General features: G+C 38.6%; 1 protein-coding gene across 1 annotated transcript in view; it reads right to left on the bottom strand.

The window, feature by feature from the left end:
* The window catches only part of DCN (decorin), a 51303-nt gene extending 30754 nt beyond the window's left edge, over positions 1–20549 (bottom strand). The window contains exons 1-3 of the mRNA XM_075274494.1: positions 20306–20549; positions 18069–18302; positions 8176–8288 (exon numbers count right to left, since the gene is read on the bottom strand). Coding sequence (XP_075130595.1) covers positions 8176–8288; positions 18069–18264 — 309 coding nt within the window. The 5' untranslated portion in view covers positions 18265–18302; positions 20306–20549. The remainder of the gene's footprint in view (positions 1–8175; positions 8289–18068; positions 18303–20305) is intronic.
* Between the last annotated feature and the right edge of the window lie 3015 nt (positions 20550–23564).

Here is a 23564-nt window from a genome sequence, read left to right as displayed (position 1 = left end):
TTCTATAGTTATAATTGACATGCTTAAATTTTTCAAAAACACAAGCATTTTAGAAATCGTAACATTTCCACTGCGAAATATTTTCTGCAGTGAGGGGATGGGAATAGCTAGAATCCCATCCACTTTGCAGGTAATGTAAATTGCAGCGGTTTTTACCACACCGTTTCTGCCATGGACATGATACTGCGTTTTTGCAATGTGTGGCCCCAGCCTAAGACACATATTAACCAAAGTACCGTATTGACTTCAGTTCATTTTACAACATTTAGGCTAAGGTCCCACTTAGCGGGCTGCAGCAAAGAAAGCACTGCGGGAAAAACTGCAGCAACACGTTTTTTCCCACAGCGCTTTTCACAGAAAGTTCAGAACTTTCTACTTCTTTTTACCTATGAGGAAACCGCCAGCATTTCCATATGTATAATTGGCATGCTGTGATTTCAGCTGTGTTTCTGCTGCGCATATTTTTCTGCAATGTGTGGATGGGATTCATCCTATCCCCAAAATTTTGATCCGAAATTGTCTACAAGAGGTCTGGAATGAGGCTTGAATAAAAGAGCACTTCTTTTTACTTAAAATTTAACCCTTTTCCTGGTTCAGGCCCTGATACATTTTTAGTACATGACATCTTTTGAGAGCTATAACATTTTTTTTTTTGTTTGGATTATTCAAATAATTTTTCCATATCTTTTGGTGATATATGGGGATTTATATTTATGTTATTTTTTATACTGGTAAAATATAACTTAAAAAGGAGGGAAAACATTTTTATGCCAGGGCCCCACATGGTTTAAACGCTGCGGTTTGTCCATGGTGGGAAAAAAACAGGGCGTTTTACAGTCACAGCAAAGTGAATGGGATTCTAGCAAATCCCATCCCCACTTTGCAAAAAAATATTCCCAGTGGACACATTGCAATTTCCAAAACAATTTCCAAATGTTGTTTATCAGTGCAATGTGCTTGCGAGAGGTGGTAGAATGTGATTCAGATGATTCCAAAAGTGTCGCCCAAGATCTCTAAATATTCATTATTGTATAAAACTGTTCACTAAAACTCATGACACATTATTTGCATTTTTGTGCAACATCCTGCCTGGATAAGGTTACCAGAACAAAGGTTGCTGCTTAGATAAAAATGGAGGATACCTTCTGATATCTTTCCTGTTGTTTAGACAAAAAAACTCAAAAATCAAAACAGAAAACTGCTAAAGGGTCTTTCTGTTTAATGCTGAAATCAATGATGATAGTTACAAGAATAAAGACTTCTATTTGCATTCATCATCTAATAATCTTCCATTGTTCTGATCCTCTGATGGCTCACAACAACAAACTTAAAGACAGTGATGTGAAACCATCCTAAGAGAAATGGTATGGTGCAGTGACTATGACAAGATAAAGACATGGTATGTGATAAGAGAAGACGTAGTGTACAGTGCCTATGTTTGCAGGAGTCATACAGTACTTTTCCCATATATGCTGTGTTAGAGAACTGGTACTATATTGGTTCCATATATGCGAGATTAGAAGTGGTGTTGTATGTCTCAGTACAACACCCCTTCTCTAATCTCGCATATATGGACCCAATATAGTACCAGTTCTCTAATAATGCATATACAAGAAAAGTGTTGTGCATTGCCCAAATGTGCCTGTACATGCAGTAGAAAAGTCATAGGATAAGTAGTATTGTGAAGTGCCAATTTATGCAAGGTAAAAGAAGCAATATAATTGTGTTGTGCAGGGGCTATTTATGCAGGGTAAGAGAAGTGGTACCTTGCAGGGGCCATGTACCTCTACAGGTTCTCTATCTTCTCTCTGCAGTCCTGCAGAGGCTTGAGGACCTTTGAACTGTAAGATTCTGCATGCATCTGTGTCAAGACTCAGCAAACTTGTATGCAGGACTCAAACTCTATTCTAACTGTAAAAGGCTAAATGGAATGTGGTGAAAAGTTTGGGCAGACATTGGTCCCACGCAGCTGCCCAAAATACTTAATCTGCTTTTGTGTCTTATCAACTCTGATAGTATAACAAGCTCTAACATATAGTATATCAAGCACTACTTATTAGTTGATCATTCAATTGTCTTTTAGAGACCATAGTCAGCTGGATACCATCCAATTTTGATGCACATTATGCAGTCTGAAACTGACAGACCGCACACAGATCATTTGATCATTGAGATTTATATACTTCAGTTTTTTTCACATGGACCTTAGTCCTTGTGAAAAAATACACTAGAGCAGGCCTGATTCTGATCTGTCTTCCAGGATTGGAAAATGACTTTCAGTGTGCAGTCTGAGAATTTCTCAAATTGCACATTCAAGGTCTTGTCCCCACGTCAGGTTTTTTTCAACCTCCATGTGGCAAGTAAGTCAAAAGTAACATTCTTAATGGGTCATTGACTGGTATGTCTCACCATCCCTAACAGAAACTTCCCCTACTTTTATTATCTATGTCTGTGAACTCTGCAAGTCTTGGAGAGCCTTTAATAATTTCACTTTTATTCATTATTAGAGATGAGCAAACACTAAAATGTTCGAGGTTCGAAATTCGATTCGAACAGCCGCTCACTGTTCGAGTGTTCGAATGGGTTTCGAACCCCATTATAGTCTATGGGGAACATAAACTCGTTAAGGGGGAAACCCAAATTCGTGTCTGGAGGGTCACCAAGTCCACTATGACACCCCAGGAAATGATACCAACACCCTGGAATGACACTGGGACAGCAGGGGAAGCATGTCTGGGGGCATAAAAGTCACTTTATTTCATGGAAATCCCTGTCAGTTTGCGATTTTCGCAAGCTAACTTTTCCCCATAGAAATGCATTGGCCAGTGCTGATTGGCCAGAGTACGGAACTCGACCAATCAGCGCTGGCTCTGCTGGAGGAGGCGGAGTCTAAGATCGCTCCACACCAGTCTCCATTCAGGTCCGACCTTAGACTCCGCCTCCTCCGGCAGAGCCAGCGCTGATTGGCCGAAGGCTGGCCAATGCATTCCTATGCGAATGCAGAGACTTAGCAGTGCTGAGCCAGTTCTGCTCAACTACACATCTGATGCACACTCGGCACTGTTACATCAGATGTAGCAATCTGATGTAGCAGAGCCGAGGGTGCACTAGAACCCCTGTGCAAACTCAGTTCACGCTAATAGAATGCATTGGCCAGCGCTGATTGGCCAATGCATTCTATTAGCCCGATGAAGTAGAGCTGAATGTGTGTGCTAAGCACACACATTCAGCTCTACTTCATCGGGCTAATAGAATGCATTGGCCAGCACTGATTGGCCAGAGTACGGAACTTGACCAATCAGCACTGGCTCTGCTGGAGGAGGCGGAGTCTAAGATCGCTCCACACCAGTCTCCATTCTGGTCCGACCTTAGACTCCGCCTCCTCCAGCAGAGCCAGCGCTGATTGGCCGAATTCCGTACTCTGGCCAATCAGTGCTGGCCAATGCATTCTATTGGCGTGATGAAGCAGTGCTGAATGTGTGTGTTTAGCTCAACTACACCGGTGGAGTAGTTGAGCTAAGCACACAGATTCAGCTCTGCTTCAATCAGAGCTGGCCAATGCATTCTATTAGCTTGATGAAGCAGAGTGTGCACAAGGGTTCAAGCGCACCCTCGGCTCTGATGTAGCAGAGCCGAGGCTGCACAAGGGTTCAAGCGCACCCTCGGCTCTGATGTAGCAGAGCCGAGGGTGCACTTGAACCCTTGTGCACCCTCGGCTCTGCTACATCAGAGCCAAGGGTGCACTTGAACCCTTGTGCACACTTGGCTCTGCTACATCAGAGTTGATGGTGTGCTTGAACCCTTGTGCACACTCTGCTTCATCAAGCTAATAGAATGCATTGGCCAGCGCTGATTGAAGCAGAGCTGAATCTGTGTGCTTAGCTCAACTACTCCACCGGTGTAGTTGAGCTAAACACACACATTCAGCACTGCTTCATCACGCCAATACAATGCATTAGCCAGTGCTGATTGGCCAGAGTACGGAATTCGGCCAATCAGCGCTGGCTCGGCTGGAGGAGGCGGAGTCTAAGGTCGGACCAGAATGGAGACTGGTGTGGAGCAATCTTAGACTCCGCCTCCTCCAGCAGAGCCAGCGCTGATTGGCCGAATTCCGTACTCTGGCCAATCAGCGCTGGCCAATGCATCCCTATGGGAAAAAGTTTATCTCACAAAAATCACAATTACACACCCGATAGAGCCCCAAAAAGTTATTTTTAATAACATTCCCCCCTAAATAAAGGTTATCCCTAGCTATCCCTGCCTGTACAGCTATCCCTGTCTCATAGTCACAAAGTTCACATTCTCATATGACCCGGATTTGAAATCCACTATTCGTCTAAAATGGAGGTCACCTGATTTCGGCAGCCAATGACTTTTTCCAATTTTTTTCAATGCCCCCGGTGTCGTAGTTCCTGTCCCACCTCCCCTGCACTGTTATTGGTGCAAAAAAGGCGCCAGGGAAGGTGGGAGGGGAATCGAATTTTGGCGCACTTTACCACGCGGTGTTCGATTTGATTCGAACATGGGAACACCCTGATATCCGATCGAACATGTGTTCGATAGAACACTGTTCGCTCATCTCTATTCATTATTTTTTCCTTTCAAAATCTTTCCTTCCCTATTGCTTTAATTCATTGTAGTTTATACTTTTTAATATCTCTAGACCTTACATTTTTCTCATGTCCTCCCATTTGTATTCTCCTCCTATGAGGTCCATCAGACTATTTTCCCTTAAAGTGGCCTGATTCCTCATTCCTAGTCTTGGAAAATACTTACTCTTTTATGGGTGTGTTTAACAGCACTATTACCAACACTTTCTCCTTATTCACCTCTCTGTTCCACACAAACAGCGAGACCCTTGGCTCATTTTATGGTGAAGATCATATAAGTCAGCAGATTTTCTACACTACAAGTTCATGTTCAATACTTACTGTATAACTCTGCACTTCACCATGCCAAACACGCCTATCTCATCTCTGTTCTCTCTATATTATCTAACCCAAAATAACCCCATGGCCTTTCTTACTTCGTCTTTAATATTAAAGTGAATGTGCTCATTACAGATATCAGTGCTCCTAGTTCAGACATAAAACTGACAACATCCATAACTATCTTCCAGTCCCTAAACTGGATTCATCCATTTCCCTCTCATACTTACTCTTTTGCTTTTCTGAACCTGATCAAAACGTAGAATAAGTCTATAAACTGCACTACTGAGCCTATTCCAGCACGCCTTGTTAAACATGCCATTGTAATCTCTATAATATAATTTATGCTTTGCTTTTGTTCACATTATTACTCAGTTTACTTAACCATACCACTGATGCATTTTTCTTGATATTTTGTACATTTGCACTTAGCACTTTATCCACGTAAAGCTTATGTACCTTTTTATATTGTAAAAGTGAATTATGTATTTTGCTCATGTGGGGCCATTAGTTAGCTATGTATTTGGGCTGCTAAATGAAATAGTGCTTATCTGGCTTGGTAGATGTATGTTATTTTGATACTAGTTTCCCCCCCCCCCCCTTTTTGGAATATCGTGAAATTTGAAGATACCATCATGCATAGCACTCCTGTGTCTCATAGTACATTGGGAGATTTAGATCTGGCCATGTTTGATTTGGCTTGGCGTCCCGCATGTACCATTTATGTTGGAGATAAAAGGTGGGTAGTATTTAATTCTGAGAGCCAGGATTGGATCTAAATAGGAAACCCCCTAGCCTGCATGTTTCCTCCAGACGAGGTGTTGGTGAAACACGCATTGAGGTGTAATACTATGGTGGGTGGTTATGTATTCTAGTTATAGACCATTAAGGCTTGTTGCAACTGATGCAAATATATTTGTATTTACTGTATTTTGTAAGGGAATTTTTTTTTTTCTTTTAGAGATTCTCTAGTGACTAGTGCAGTGCCAAGGTTCTGGTGCCAGGCAGATGCGGTGCTCATTTTGAAAAAGAGCTTTAGGTGTTCCCCAGGTAATTATAGACCAGTGAGTTTAATATCCATTGTGTGAAAACTGTTTGAGGGGCTCTTATGCTTCTATATACTGGAGTATGTGACTGTACATAATATTGTAAGTAACAGACAACATGGTTTTACTAAGGACAAAAGTTATCAGACTAGCCTGATATGCTTTTATGAAGAGGTGAATAGAAGTCTGGACAGAGGGGAGACTGTAGATATAATGTTCATGGACTTTATAAATGTGTTTGATACTATCCCTCATAGACAAAAAAATGGTAAAATCAGCTCCATTGGCTTGGAAAATGTAGTTTGCAATTGGATTGAAAAATGGTTAAAGGAACATTGAGAGTTGTATTCAATGACTTGTTATCAAACTGGTCCTCTGTTATAAGTGGTTGAAGGTTCAGCGCTAGGTTGAGGATGAGATTAATAGCACTGTATCTATTTTCACAGATGACACCGAGCTATGGAGTCCAGCACAGTCTATGGAGGACAAATGTAGGATACAAAGCAGACTTGGAAAAACTGAGTTTTTTGGTATCCACATGGCAAATGAGGTTCAATGTGGATAAATGTGGATAAGGTTATGCAGGACTATCTAGGAGTAAAACTGGGATAGTTACTAGTGGAGAAGGACCTGGGTGTACTTGTAGATCATAGATTAAATAACAGCATCCAATGTCAATCAGCTACCTCTAAGGCTAGGATGATATTGTCATGTATTAGAAGGGGTAAGGACTCGCAGAACAGGAATGTAATATTACTAGTTTATAAATCATTGGTGCAGCCCCACATGGAATATGCAGTTCAGTTCATAGAATGTACGTCCTAGATTTGGAAAAGGTAGGGCAAGAGAACTGATAAGGTGAATGGCTGACCTCAGTTATGAGGAGAGATTAAAGGAGTTACATTTGTTTAGCCTTGCGAAAAGGCATTTAAAGGGGAGACATGATAAACTTATATAAATATATAAATGGCCCATGCAAAAAATAAGGGAAAATGCTATTCCATGTAAAATCTTCTGAAAAGACGAGGGGGGGGGGGGGGGGGAGAATTAGGCTGAGGCCTCACGTTGCAGCAACACAACTTTTTTTGTTATACATTTTGCTAAAGTTTTTTTTCAGCCAAACCCAGGAATGGATTGAGCAGAATGGAGAAGTATATGTACTTCCTAAATATATACTGTATTTCACATTCCTTTTGTAGCCATTCTTGGCTTTGGCTCAATAAACCGCTGTGAAAGTGTGAAAGAGCCTATCCCAGCAGCAAGTCACAGCAGCAACAGCTGACAGCTTCAAAAAAAGTATAGATGTGTGTTTTAGAGGAAATATCATTGATCCTTATGGAAATGTATGGCGTGCCCCTTCCTGTTTCCTGGTTAAATTTGATGGATATATGTCTTATGAGTAGTTTTTGAGGGGTTTTGGTTATACTTCTTATTTTGTATATCCAAATATACTTTCTCTTTCCATATTATCTTTATATATCCTTAATAATTTTGATGTGTTTTTACTTGTAATTGATGTATAATAAATATCTATTGCATGCCTTTTTATTTTTGGATTCTTTATTACGTTATTGGCTTTGCTCTCAATTGTTGGACACAGAATTCTGGTTTATTGTATGTGTCATGCCTGCAACTTTGCAGGTTGAGCAGCAAAAGCAGTGCTGTGGGAGCTGAAGGCCTGCACCAGCGCACCAACTGCCTCATCCGCATAAGACGTCAAAGTTGTTTTTTTCCTCCAAATTTACAAAAGTGACATACATAACTAAGTTGTTGTTATCACTGTAATGTGTTCTAAAATCCAGTAGTAGCAGTTGTATATGCTTGGGGAAGTGTTAGACTGCCTTTAATCCTAATAGGATTCTGCCATACATTATTTAAAATGGCCATAAAGATTAGAATAATGCAGACTGAAACATCCAGTTCCAACTATTATCACTAACAGAGCTAGACTATAGATCATTCACTGAATGATGAATGAGTTCTGCAGCCCCTTCATTCAAGCAATAATTCAATTATTCAATAATTCAAGCACTATATTCTTGTTTGTATGAGACTAGCAAAGTTTCAAACTTGTCTTAAATGAAAGATGATGGCCATGTCAAAGAAAGGGAGAAGTGATTTTACTCATCCTTATGAGGGATTTAACTTTTTTCATTAGATTTTTTCTATGGGAAATTTGAAAATAATTCATAGTATCTTACATGAAGGTTTTTCAGATTCTTGAAATCATCATCCTTTATTTCGGTTATCTTGTTGTTCTGTAAGTCGAGTAAAGTTGTGTCAGCAGGAATATTCTTGGGCACTTGTTCTAGACCTGAAAAAAATATTGATTAAAATTTATATTTGTATAGTTAATCAATAATTTAGTAAAAATCCAATGTATTACTTTGGTATCACTGGTTCCATTAAAATGGCAGTAAACAATAAATGAATCATGTTTCAAAACCATATTTAGTCGAGATTCACCCCATGAAAATTATCATCACATTTTTTTCCATTATGGTAACCTTCAATAGGTTTCTGGTTGTCGTGGCAACCGATCGCTGGTTGGGGTAGCGAATATAGCGGCTCTCATGGCGCAGGCCCTGTTTAGATGCCGCACTCACATTAACAGCCACTATTGGTGGCAGCCTGGGTCGCAGCTGTTTAGATCATATAAGGTCTCGCAAATCAATGATGTACAGATATACCATTGGCTATCAAGTGGTTAATCTTGTGACGTACATGTATAATGATGTGAGTTTAAAGCCCACAACTAAGCAAATTACACTTAGTTGTGAAGAGGGTAAAAATGTAATAATCACTTAATGTGCTGTGATAGGATATGCACTAAGGTTAAAAGAGCAGATGAAGGAAACAAATAGGTTTCAGTTATTCATTCCAATTTTATTTACAATTTTTTAAAAAGCAATAAAGGCCATGAAAGGCCAATTGTGCTATGGAAGGATGGGCTAGATTCATACTGACCATTAAAGGTGTTCCCTAACAGACAAGCCCCTGAATGACCTAATAGATGTATTAAAATAGCAAAAAAAATTAGGAATATGTGGGCAATAGTTTGTAATTTATATTACATTTAACACCATCTACACCAGTATAAGTTTCTCTGGTCTTTCAAATGCAAAATAGATCTATCGAGGATCTTTCACGTGTTCGTAGATGTGCGGCATTATATACTGACAATGGGAAGATATCAGTGCCAAAACTAACAGCAACAATATCACCAGTACTGGAGCGCATACTGGGAAAGATGACAGTAAGCTGAATTCAGCGCCCTGTTAATTTTCTAGCAGTATATAATACTGCACATCTATGAGGATGTGAATGGTCCTTTTTAAGTTTTATGTGGCTGTATTCTTCCTTTAGTCTGTCAGGCAGCTGATATGGCTTTAACAGTTTGAGATGGGATTATTTGTTTATGCCAAACAAGGCAGATAGACAAAGGAGACTATTTGTCTTGTGCCTCTGTCACCAATTTCCTTGCCCATCTGTACTTCCTATTTTTGCTTCCCGTTTGCCTTGTTTCCTCTGTCATCCTTTAGTACCTGTCTTGTTCCTCTTAACTGTTCTGAATTAACCTACTACTAAAATGGACCTGCTAATATACCTTTGTTCTCAACCTTTGTATCCCCAATGAATGTTCTGTCAATGAATACACTGTCATTCTTAAAGGGATTCTACCATTAAACTACCTTTTTTTTTCTAATGAACACGTCGGAATAGCCTTAAGAAAGGCTATTCGTCTCCTACCTTTAGGAGTCTCCGCCGCGCCGTTCTGTAGAAATACCGGTTTTAACCAGTATGCAAATGAGCTCTCCGCAGCAATGAGGGCGGGCCTCAGCGCTGAAAGGCCATTTTGGGGTAGCCGCTCTTGCAATTCAATACAGGAGCTGGCCAACGGCCATTTTGGGGTGGCCTCTCTTTGCTCCTGTAAACAACTACAAGAGCAAGAGAAGCCAGAAGAGGCGGAGTGGCTGCAGAACAAGGAGGCGGCGCAGGAAAGAGCTCTCGGGCAGCAATGGGGATGCGCTCATCGGCCTTTCAGCGCTGGGGCCCGCCCTCATTGCTGCGGAGAGCTCATTTGCATACCAGTTAAAACCGGTATTTCTACGAAACGGCGCGGCAGAGACCACGTCTAAAGGTAGGAGACGAATAGCCTTTCTTAAGGCTATTCTGACGTGGTAATTAGAAAAAAAGGTAGTTTAATGGTAGAATCCCTTTAAAATTAACCTTATCTGCTTGATCACATGCTAACCTTATTGCTAGCCTTAGCTGCTTAAACCATGTTTTGAGGGCTTGAAGGAATTAGAGATTTTCTGGCTTTAATGCGGGAAGGCCAACAAGCTGATCTGCAATGGCCATTGTACAGTAGTTAATAGACTACATCAGCAAAAGAAAGACCTTGAAGCATCTATAGTTATTTTTCTTATTATTTCATGACAATGGCAAACCTCTCTTAGCATTTAGTATCCTTTTCACCATTGACAACTACATTAGGAAACCACAAGGGAATTATGGGGCATGGACATCTCTTTTATGCACAGGAATACCTTGGCTAGAATTATGACACTTCAATATTGTCTGTGCCAAGGTCTTTTGTAACAGAGTACAAAGGTTAGCCACTTTAAAGATTATATGAGAGAATTGCATAAATATCAACTCTCTTGTTTAATGTCAGTTTTGGATTCTATACCTTTAATTACCAACATTTTTTTTTTTTTCATTTCCCACTGTGATTTTTACATTCCCAAAGCTACTTTGGCTGACTTTCCAGGACTAAGCAATGTGCTGTAAACATGTTTGTCAAACATCTGCCTATGTGGTCTGACATTAGACAAGTTGTGTCTGTTGATAAATATCGTGTTTCTCTGAAAATAAGACAGGGTCTTATATTATTTTTTTCTACAAAAAGGGGCTAGGCCTTATTTTTGGGGTAGGGATTATTTTTCAGGCTCTGGAGCAAATCATAATCTTTTTTATTTGCTTCAGATGAATCTTGTAAAATGGTTAGGGTTAGTGACCCTAGCTTGCGTTCACAATTGATGATGTAGGGTCAGTGGGTCTTAAATAAACTTAGGGTGGGTTCACATCTGTGCCCCGGTCTCCACTTTCAGGTTTCCGTCTTTTGCCAGGGCTGGAGACAAAAACTGCCAATCACTTGAATGGGTTTGCAAAGTGTCCGCCCGTGAACGCCCATGAGCGTCTTCTGGTCTCCACGGCGAAACCATTTTTTTTTTTAACCAGACACAAAGTCGGACATGCAGGACTTTGTGTCTGGTTAAAAGGACTTTCAAATTCTCACAGGCAGACACTGACTGCTGGGTTTCCATCTCCTGTTGGCAGAAGACGGAAACCTGAAAGCGTAGACCGGGCACAGATGTGAACCCGCCCTTACTGGCACTGTCTCTTTCTAAAACTTTGTGTGGCAGTGGCACTGTGCCCTCTCTATCTCCACTCCTTATGGTAAAGGAGAGGTGCCATAGTGGAGTGGCTGCATCTGTGGGAGCAAGTAGGGATGGCACCTGACATTTGGTCATTTAGATAGTCAAGCCCACAACATAGTAGCAGCCCAAGAGGGGGAACCTCAGAGCCAGCACTCGGGAATCAGGAAGTGGTACTTGGGAGCGAGTGAACAGATTTTGCCCTGTCGTGGCAGAAGGTGGCGGGACACTTATCCTGGTTGGTTGGGAGCCATGGTCTCCATAACCTCAGTTACATAACCTAGCACTGGAGGCGTTGACTGTAACTAGGGCTTATTTTTGGAGTATGGCTTATATTTTAAGTCTATTCCAAAAACCCTGCAAAATCAAGTTAGGGCATATTTTTGGGGTTGGGCTTACTTTTGGAGAAACAGGGTATGTAAGGAAAGATCAGTAAATGGGACCTGCACTACAAGATGGGTGCCAGTCAGAAGTCAACAAAGGCAGTAAATGTATTTACAAAAATATTCAATTATTGGGCGTGCTGGATTTTTTTTATCATCGTTTCTTCAAGTAAATGTATTACCACAACATCTATTTAGTACATTCTACATTTGATATCTGCAGTCACTTTGTGAAGTTCATAAAGAGACTTTATACTCCATGCTACTGCTTTGTAAATCTCTATTCTGTAATATTCTACAGTTTATACTAAATTTAAAATGCAAACAATAAAATTCTGTAGAAGAATATTTTTTCTGAACTCGCTTTCCTCGCTCGATTCCAGTAAATTGTTCGCATCAGCATTTTGGACTAAAAGGAATAGAGTGGGAGTTGACCATTTTATGACTCTTATATGGAAAGTGTTTCCAAATTAAGCTTAAAAATGGTATTTGAATCCAAGGGTTCTGGAGAACAGATTTCTCATTTTCACACTCAATGCCAAAAGAACATCAGAGAATTTAAATTAAAGTTCTCAGTGGGACAGTTTTATGAAAAACTGATATGTTCTACAGATGAAGTCATGGAAACTGAATATCTAAAGGCAAAAGTTTAGCAGTTAGCCTCTATTGAACTATCATTATATATTTTACTTTATCTTATAGTAACTTTACAGATGATAGGGAATAATTGGGTTACTGTTAAATACAATTTACAGTCCTATGAAAAAGTTTGGGCACCCCTATTAATCTTAATCATTTTTAGTTCTAAATATTTTGGTGTTTGCAGCAGCCATTTCAGTTTGATATATCTAATAACTGATGGACACAGTAATATTTCTGGATTGAAATGAGGTTTATTGTACTAACAGAAAATGTGCAATATGCATTAAACCAAAATTTGACCAGTGCAAAAGTATGGGCACCTCAACAGAAAAGTGACATTAATATTTAGTAGATCCTCCTTTTGCACAGATAACAGCCTCTAGTCGCTTCCTGTAGCTTTTAATCAGTTCCTGGATCCTGGATGAAGGTATTTTGGATCATTCCTCTTTACAAAACAATTCAAGTTCAGTTAAGTTTGATGGTCACCGAGCATCAAATCATCCCACAGATATTCAATGATATTCAGGTCTGGGGACTGGGATGGCCATTCCAGAACATTGTAATTGTTCCTCTGCATGAATGCCTGAGTTGATTTGGAGCGGTGTTTTGGATCATTGTCTTTCTGAAATATCCATCCCGGGCGTAACTTCAACTTCGTCACTGATTCTTGAACATTATTCTCAGGAATCTGCTGATACTGAGTGGAATCCATGCGACCCTCAACTTTAACAAGATTCCCGGTGCCGGCATTGGCCACACAGCCCCAAAGCATGATGGAACCTCCACCAAATTTTACAGTGGATAGCAAGTGTTTTTCTTGGAATGCTGTTTTTTTTGGACACCATGCATAACGCCTTTTTGTATGACCAAACAACTCAATCTTTGTTTCATCAGTCCACAGGACCTTCTTCCAAAATGAAGCTGGCTTGTCCAAATGTGCTTTTGCATACCTCAGGCGACTCTGTATGTGGCGTGCTTGCAGAAACGGCTTCTTTCTCATCACTCTCCCATACAGCTTCTCCTTGTGCAAAGTGCGCTGTATTGTTGACCGATGCACAGTGACACCATCTGCAGCAAGATGATGCTGCAGCTCTTTGGAGGTGGTCTGTGGATTGTCCTTGACTGTTCTCACCATTCTTCTTCTCTGCCTTTCTGATATTTTTCTTGGCCTGCCACTTCTGGGCTTAACAAGAACTGTCCCTGTGGTCTTCCATTTCCTTACTATGTTCCTCACAGTGGAAACTGACAGGTTAAATCTCTGAGACAACTTTTTGTATCCTTACCCTGAACAACTATGTTGAACAATCTTTGTTTTCAGATCATTTGAGAGCGGGCTGTCCATGCTCGGCGACCATCAGACTTAACTGAACTTGAGTTATTTTGTAAAGAGGAATGGTCCAAAATACCTTCATCCAGGATCCAGGAACTGATTAAAAGCTACAGGAAGCGACTAGAGGCTGTTATCTTTGCAAAAGCAGGATCTACTAAATATTAATGTCACTTTTCTGTTGAGGTGCCCATACTTTTGCACTGGTCAAATTTTGGTTTAATGCATATTGCACATTTTCTGTTAGTACAATAAACCTCATTTCAATTCTGAAATATTACTGTGTCCATCAGTTATTAGATATATTAAACTGAAATGACTGCTGCAAACACCAAAATATTTAGAACTAAAAATGATTAAGATTAATAGGGGTGCCCAAACTTTTTCATAGGACTGTATATACTCGTCACACTTAGTTTATACTTCGCTACTATAAAACATCTGATAATTTACCCCCAGCCAATGCTAACAACAAAATACCTGGGTGTGGCACTATGGAACCTACACATACTACTTCTATTCCTCTTCCTCTTTTGTGGGTTGGTTTTTTGCTTCTCCTTATGTAGTCTTATTGTGTACATTTACAGCAATTTTGAAGAATTTCAGGATTTGTGGTGAGAATAATACCATTTACTTTTTTATGGAGTGAACTGGCCAAACAGGAAACCACTGTAGGCACTTCAGCATGTCATACATTTTACCGAGCTTGAAATGTGGAAACTGTAGACAAGTGATTCTGGTTAAGGAAAACTTTGATGAAGACCAGAGCTTTCCATGTTAAGACTTCATGGTTTAGTCTGAGATTATAAACATAAATTGAGTCTGCCTTTTTTTCGAATATACAGGTACTTTTGTCTGTAAGCTTTGTCTGACATTAGTCTGGGGACTTTAGTCTTTCATTGCTCTTATTATGCGGATATATCTATCATGATTGCCAGCAATGGCAGGGATTGGAGAAAACTCTGATATTGGCAAATTTAACTCTCGTGATTCAGTGATGAATATGACTGTAACATCAACAAGGGAGGGGGGCTTATTGTTTTAAGAGACAGTCATGGGTTATCCAGAGCTATCCTGAGACTTGTCCATTTTGCGCATACACGATGAATGGAAGAAATACCCTGGAACATATGGATATTCCAATTATATTAAAAAACAAAATATAAAAGTCCACTTGTGTTATAAAAATAAAGTTTAATATAGTAATCAATAAAAAATGAACACTGAAAGAAAAAATAAATGTGATAAGTTAAGTTGTAAATTATTTACACATTATACAGTACATATATTCTCTTAGACACTACAACCCTTACATGAAGATCACAAGTCATTTAGAGGAAAAATATATAAAAGAAATGACATTGTAATAGAAATACAACGCTTCTTAATTCTGCATTGTAAAATTATAGAATGCATATACACCCAGAAAAAAAATACAGTAAGGTAGGAAATACAGTAAAACAGGAAATTAAGCTATACGTTGATGGCGAAAGAAAGACGCATTTAGGCCCCACGTAGAGGACTGTGGTGAAAAAGTGCTGCGGGAAGAAACGCGGTCGTAATGCATCGTGGTTTTTCCAGCAGCATTTTTACAGAAAATCCTCAGAGTTTTCCTCTGCAGATTTTCTACTTCAATTATACCTATAGGGAAACCACCGACATTTCTGTAGGTATAATTGACATCATGTAATATCCAAAAACGCAACTGATTTGTATGGATGGGATTTGCTATGCCACATTTATGCTACATGGGGCCCCGGTCTTGCATTATTTTCACTGTTGGCAGTGCTATTGGATGACCCCATTATGTATCTCTACAGGCTCAATGGCCCTACTATATCTCCACATGCCATTGATTTTATATGAAGGCATTCAGGATACACATAAATTGTCTACAGATCCATTACAGACACATTACACGAGTTGGATTAACCATCTAATATGTATGGGGATATCCTGACTTCCTCCTGTGGCAGATGTTGGAAAAAAAGGATAATACTAGGATTTCTACATCACAGTCCTTTTTCTCATAGGAAATAAGTTCTCACTTTGAAAATACATGTCCACTCAGCTGAGCCAAGTGTCATGTGTAGGGGATTTAAGAGGAATAACTGTCAGCTATACAATGATTTATCCAATAGCATTCCAAGATGTATAGCCACAATGTCTGTCCCAAGTCTGTGACAGATTAGATTATTGATAAAATTTCATTACAGAAACATGCGTGGAGACATAGAAAGTGATCTAACATGACTGCCAATTGAACTGTAAGCTAAAATACAAGTCTGTTTACATAAAAAGCAGCTTTAACATTGGATGGAATTCATTTTGGATAAAAGCAGCGTGATGATTTGTGTGGCTGGAAATACTTGGGGAAAATGAGATCACTCCAAATGGTGAAGTGAAAAAAAGCACTGGAAAAAGCTCATAAATAGTTTTTAATAGTTTAGTTTTTGTTATAGCAAAATCATAACGAAAATACCAAAGAGTTCACATTTATGTGCAAAATTACTTATACAACAAGATGGCTACTACTAGGCGTGTTTTTATCATCGGAAGCTAGCAATTGTTTGACACATTTGTTTTAACTTAAATCTCATGGAATCTGTAACATATTTCTTAAAATGTTAAATGGCACATATAATATAAACTGGAGGAAATGTATACTACAGCCCTTAATCAGGAGGGGTAATGTCTCTCATTTTTGTGGTATGGGGACTAGATTAATACATGGGAATAAAAGCCAAGCCAGTATAACATCTCCAAAAGGAAGAGATTCCCATTTACAGTCAGTTGTTTCAAGATTTTTGCCTCTCATCAGTGCAGATTAGGGAACTGGCTGGTTGTGTGAGAGGTCTTCATTTGGGTCAGAAGGGTGATGGCTCTCATTATGGAGAGATTTTGGTATGGGGGCTAGATTAATACATGGGAATAATAGCCAAGCCAGTATAACTTCTCCAAAAGGAAGAGATTCCCATTTACACTCAGTTGTTTTAAGATTTTTTGCCTCAGGGAACTGGCTGGCTGTGTGAGAGGTCTTGATTTGGGTCAGAAGGAAGGAATATCATTGATGGAAGAGAATACTTTGCCTTTAACTAAGTGGCTAACTAGTTAGGTGGTGCTAAGACCAAATACCTCCTTTTCACCAATAATGTCTTATTTGCATATTCCTTACCAAGAATACTTAGCAGGGCATGCATGGTCTAATAATCCCTGTACTATCATCTCTTTCTAATGAGAGACATTACCCCTTCTGACCCAAATCAAGACCTCTCACACAGCCAGCCAGGCATCTGGAAATTCAGATGTAGTCCAATATTAATTAGTATTTGGCCTATGTTCACACTAGGTGAAACGTATTGATTGAAACCATATATGATACTCAGTTACTTATACAAATACAGTATAAAAGTATCATATAATTCTTCTCTTAGTCTCATAACTAAGCTATAAAGAACCATGCATGTGTCTGATGGTCACATGATCAGGGCAGCCTTCTATCCCCAGGATTGAACCCAATGCAGGAAATATTGATCTTCAAAATCATAAAGAACTGATATAAAAGGTATATTAGAAACTTCTAAAACACTTTATTTGACAATGAATAAGCTTTACTACTGAAAACAGAATAGCCCTTTAATTTGAAACTTCCTATTTCATATAAATTCTTCCATAGTAGGAGTCAATATGTATTGCAATATGCACAAACTCACTCAAAAAAATTCTAGCTTCTTAAGTATTTTACATGTCAGATTTCTGAGTTGATTGGTATTTGTATAGTATTTATACCATAAAGTCTCATCATAACAATAAAGTTTGGACTAAAACTATTGTGAATTGTATATAATGGTGTTCAAGTTCCTTATTAATTGTAGACAGCAGAAACTTTATAGCATGAACTTGATCATGTAGAAAGGGAGCTTCAGGAATCTATCTGCCATTGTGCTGAATATGAGAATAGGCTATATTAAGCCATTTGCAGGAACCATATCTTGAGAAGAATTTGGTCAATTTATTAACCGCAACTTGGCAATTTGTATGTCTCAATAACTAGACTAAAGAACTTTCTATAGATTGCAAGCTCTTGATAGCGCTCACTCCTATTGATTAAATTGATATATTAGTTTTATCTATACCCATACCTCCTGACTTGTAAAGTACTGCAGAAAATGTTGGTATTACATAAATAAAAAATACTATCATTGTATTAATAGTGTATTTATTGATACATGAACAAGTTATAATGGAGGGATTGCATTTAAACTTTTATTCTTGTTTTATCTTATCATGGCAGAACTTACCAATATCAGAGCACTGGACAACACGAAGATGACATTGACAGCGGAAAGGACATGTAGGTCCAACTGGTTCATCTACTGGTACTGTATCTAAACCAGATCCATCATCTTCTAGCATGAAATCAAAGAGACCTTTTTGATAGAAGGGTTTGGAGTAGCATACTGAGGCAAGCAAGGTGAGGATGATAACTGCTTTCATGGTATCAGATCATCTATAACTGAACAAACCAATGAAACCTAGAAATGAAGAAAAGTTGCGTGAAAAGACTATTTTTTGATATACTGAATATTCACAATGTATGTTGTATTACTATGTTCTATGTTTGGTAGAAAAACACATGTGCAGTGGGTTTATCATTTACCAAGGTTCAATATTAATTAATTATTTATTCCAAAAGTTGATGCCATTGATATCCAGAAAAGGAATATTGCTTACAGGAGACATGTAGTATTCATTATTTAAAGTGAATTGCATTCTAACCCAAGATATAGAAATATATATATATAGTTATATAGTTATATATCTTGGGCAAAAGAGACACATCTGGCATCCACTGAAGTCAGACAGCAGCATGTACGAGTATTGCTTTCTGATCTTACATAAACAGGAAGTACAATTACCACTTCCTTTCCTTGGGGCAGTTAGTCATCAAACAACATCCATTAGCCTGTGGCCATATAAGGAACTGATTTACAATAATCTTCATGTCATGGAGACACTGTAGCCCCAAATGTATCTATTAGCAGCACATTAAACTATGAATATGTACAAGCAAACAATTGTAGAAAATGTTCTAACCTGCTATTAACTGTCTCCATTGGAAATGGGATCTTTTTTATAACTTAAAAAATGTATGAATGTCCTAAAAATAGATTGTTACTTTGGAAAAAAAAACATCTTAAGACTGAGCACCTGCCTTTCATAAGACAGACCACTAAATGCATATGTTTTGTATGAGGATAATTATATCTCGGAAAAATGTGAGAATAAAAACATCAAATAAACTGAAATGGATTTTCCACACCAAACATATGGAGAATTTCCACTCTGAAATCTGTTTTCAGTATTCTTAGATATATATAATGTTTGGATTTACATATATATTAATATTATCATTATACTATATGATAGAATAGAATAGAATAGAGTAGAGTAGAGTAGAGTAGAGTAGAGTAGAGTACAATAGAATAGAATAGAATAGAATAGAATAGAATAGAATAGAATAGAAATGGATGTTTAAGGTATTGATAGAAGCTTTGTTTTGTATATGTTGTCTGTAGGTGGGGGTGTAGCTGACAGGTAAAGGCTTCCACTTGGCTGCCATTATACTATAGTATTCCACTTCAAGTTCACAAAATAGCATACAATCTAAAATAATTCATAAATAAGTTACATATCTTAATTTGCATGCATAAAGAGTATAAGTAATGTACAATCTGTGCCTGTACAGCTATTGTTACACTACAAGTCTCAGCATGCCACAAGGTTTACCAGTTATATGTACATGGGCAGACATATACAAATATTTTGCTAAACATTTCCAGTAGGGTCTGTTGTATAGTATAGCTGTAGCATCCATTCATTCAATCATACATGTTAGTATATAGGGGCTGTTGGTACAGTTTACAATGACTGTCTGCTTATTCTTTGGTCATTCAGAACATTACAATAGTGCCACAAATTAGATAGTAACAAAGCAGCAGGCAATACAGAATGACACCACTTAGGTTAAGTTTCACATATTGTACTTAAACAATTAAGTAAGTTATAACCTGTCATTACATTTAGGCATACCACTTAGCTGACAATGCAGAATCCCTAGTTTGTACTATGGCATACAGTTACACAGTCTGTAAGACATTACATATCAACACATGTGAGTATTCTACAACACATGGACACAGTTTCTAATCCTCAGCAAGTATAGTACAATTGCTTGCAACAATAAATCATAGCAACGTCAACACTTTATTAGTATCCTGCCATATACACTACATCTGTACAGACCTGTACTCAGTGCTACCTTCATCTCAATTTAGGATAACACATAACCAAAAAATTGCAGCAACAGTACAGCCACAGAAAAATCTGTTAGTAGAAAGTTTAAGATTAGAGACTAGAAGAAAATAGCTGGATTGTCAGAAGTTCACTGCCTGACATAAACTTTCTACTTTCAGAATCCAAAGAAAATAGAATTAATAAAAACTTTCCTTTTCTTTAATGTGAATGTAACCCATACCTGGTAGTCCTGGGATTAAGAAGAAGAACTTTCAAAGCAGAGATGTAATTTAAATATTCAGTCCAGACAAAAGGAGTCTACAGGTGTGCAGAGGAGGAGGGGGTAGACCCAGTGCTCTGCGACTGTCACTTTGTGAAAACCCTCCTGCTCCTATTCCCAAGCAATGCTAGAGAATACAGTTTCCTTCAATGAACACAATCCAGGCTGACACCCACATTAGATCATATGGTAATGATATGTCTCCAACGTCTTTAGCCAGAACTTTATCAGCCTTTTCTTTCACAAGTCATAGTAGTCTGCACATAGTAGTGTACTTTTTATAGTATTGTTTGGGTGCCTTCAGTCATTAAACTGACACTTTTAGGAAGGAAGGGTTAGGGAGATTTTTTTTTTAACAGTCTAATAGCATAGACTGAGGTGTCATAGGAAAGTCTTGGACTTTTCTTTTTTACAAACCATACAATATTTTTTCTACTTCTTAGTATATTATGACACATAAAGCAGCATTTTCTATTGTCTCCAGCACACAGCAGGTTAAGTGTTTCGAGGACTGCTTCTTTGCTATTCCACATCCTCTAATGATTCCAGTAAACATAGCTTTTGTACATATTTTATGAAACCAGTGTAAGCATAGAGCCTGGAAATAGAAATCCAGAGCTGGAGAATATATCACTTGGTAATGTGCAGGTTTCCCTGAGTGACTCCTTTTCCTATTTGTAATGTTTAAACATTATGGAAAAATATGTCTGTAAATGTACAAGAAAGTGTGGAATTTGCATATATATATATATATATATATATATATATATATATATATATATATATATATATATATATATATATATATAACTCCAAGCTTGAAGCAGGCTCTTGGAGCCGAAACGTCGCAGTATGAGGCAATAAACCTCCTTCATTTTTTTCACAATTTTGGTGTGCCGCCTGCTTTTTTGGAGTTATATTGAACGGTAAAAATCCTTTTCCCATTGGTGAGCACCCTATGCCTAGACTGGTGCGGTCATATATGTTTTTTGTGTTATATATGTATATAACACAAAAAAATATATCTATATATATATATGTTCCGTGTACAGTGACTTGAAGTTTACTCTTAAACGCATAAGATACCTGTAAGGCAAAAATATGTTCATTTGAGTTCAGAGACTTAACATGTACCACCATGCCTGCCTCAAGGCTAGCACCAGGTGTGCACTCATGTCTCTATGAAGTGGAAAATAGCAGTTTTCCCATTCACAACAATTATATCAATGTGTTATCTATCCTGAGTAAATGAAAAAAAAACATAAGATTTATCTAATCCTAAGGCTTCATACACATGCTTGAGACTGAATGGAGGCTCAGGCTCGAAACTACCACGTCATAGGCTTACTGGCCATACTATCAAACTTTGCATTGTCTAAAACTATGAATCCCATCCCCTTAGTATTAGTTATATTGTACCTTCATAAATCTGTCCCATTTTCCAATGTACCATAGTTCTGGCTCACTTTCCTATGCATGAAAATTCTGGCTTATCCTCCCATTGCATCATAAAAATCTTTCTGCATTTCCATGCCATACAATTCTGTCTTACCTTAACCTTCAACTAAATTTATACCATTTTATATTTGATATATTTTCTACAAGAAATTCTGTGCCATATTTGTGCTCTTCTGTTTCATAAATGTGTCATAAAGTTAGACACTTTTAAAACCAGGCCCTTCTGGGGCACCTTTCTCAAACATGTCGAGCCAGTCGTATTTTTCTGTTATTTCTAGTGCAATCTGTTCATAAATATGTTGTAAATGCCATGCACCATAAATTTTGTCGGAAATTTAGACAGAAAAGTGTGGGCCTTCTTTGTATACAGTGTTGGCCAAAAGTATTGGCCCCCCCTACAATTCTGTCAGATAATACTCGGTTTCTTTCAGAAAATGATTGCAAGCACAAACTCTTTGGTATTAATATCTTCATTTATTTTGCTTGCAATGAAAAAAACACAAAAGAGAATGAAAAAAAGTCAAACCATTGATCATTTTACACAAAACTCCAAAAATGGGCTGGACAAAAGTATTGGCACCTTCAGCCTAATACTTGGTAGCACAACCTTTAGACATAATAACTGCAAACAACCGCTTCCGGTAACCATCAATGAGTTTCTTACAATGTTGTGCTGGAATTTTAGACCATTCTTCTTTGGCAAACTGCTCCAGGTCCCTGAGATTCGAAGGGTGCCTTATCCAAACTGCCATTTTGAGATCTCTCCACAGGTGTTCTATGGGATTCAGGTCTGGACTCATTGCTGGCCACTTTAGAAGTCTCCAGTGCTTTCTCTCAAACCATTTTCTAGTGCTTTTTGAAGTGTGTTTTGGGTCATTGTCCAGCTGGAAGACCCATGACCTCTGAGGGAGACCCAGCTTTCTCACACTGGGCCCTACATTATGCTGCAAAATTTGTTGGTAGTCTTAAGACTTCATAATGCCATGCACACGGTCAAGCAGTCCAGTGCCAGAGGCAGCAAAGCAACCCCAAAACATCAGGGAACCTCCGCCATGTTTGACTGTAGGGACCGTGTTCTTTTCTTTGAAGGCCTCTTTTTTTTTTTCTGTAAACTCTATGTTGATGCCTTTTCCCAAAAAGCTCTACTTTTGTCTCATCTGACCAGAGAATATTCTTCCAAAACGTTTTTGGCTTTCTCAGGTAAGTTTTGGCAAACTCCAGCCTGGCTTTTTTATGTCTCTGGGTAAGAAGTGGGGTCTTCCTGGGTATCCTACCATACAGTCCCTTTTCATTCAGATGCCGACGAACAGTACGGGTTGACACTGTTGTACCCTCGGACTGCAGGGCAGCTTGAACTTGTTTGGATGTTAGTCGAGGTTCTTTATCCACCATCCGCACAATCTTGCATTGAAATCTCTCGTCAATTTTTCTTTTCCGTCCACATCTAGGGAGGTTAGCCACAGTGCCATGGGCTTTAGACTTCTTGATGACACTGTGCACGGTAGACACAGGAACATTCAGGTCTTTGGAGATGGACTTGTAGCCTTGAGATTGCTCATGCTTCCTCACAATTTTGCTTCTCAAGTCCTCAGACAGTTCTTTGATCCTCTTTCTTTTCTCCATGCTCAATGTGGTACACACAAGGACACAGGACAGAGGTTGAGTCAACTTTAATCCATTTCAACTGGCTACAAGTGTGATTTAGTTATTGCCACCACCTGTTACCGTGTTTCCCCGAAAATAAGAGAATGTCTTATATTAA

Source organism: Leptodactylus fuscus, chromosome 5 (genome assembly GCF_031893055.1).
Source record: "Leptodactylus fuscus isolate aLepFus1 chromosome 5, aLepFus1.hap2, whole genome shotgun sequence".
NCBI classification, from domain to species: Eukaryota; Metazoa; Chordata; class Amphibia; order Anura; family Leptodactylidae; genus Leptodactylus; species Leptodactylus fuscus.
Note: the sequence above shows the minus strand (reverse complement) of the source record. Positions and strands in the feature narration are given on the sequence as shown.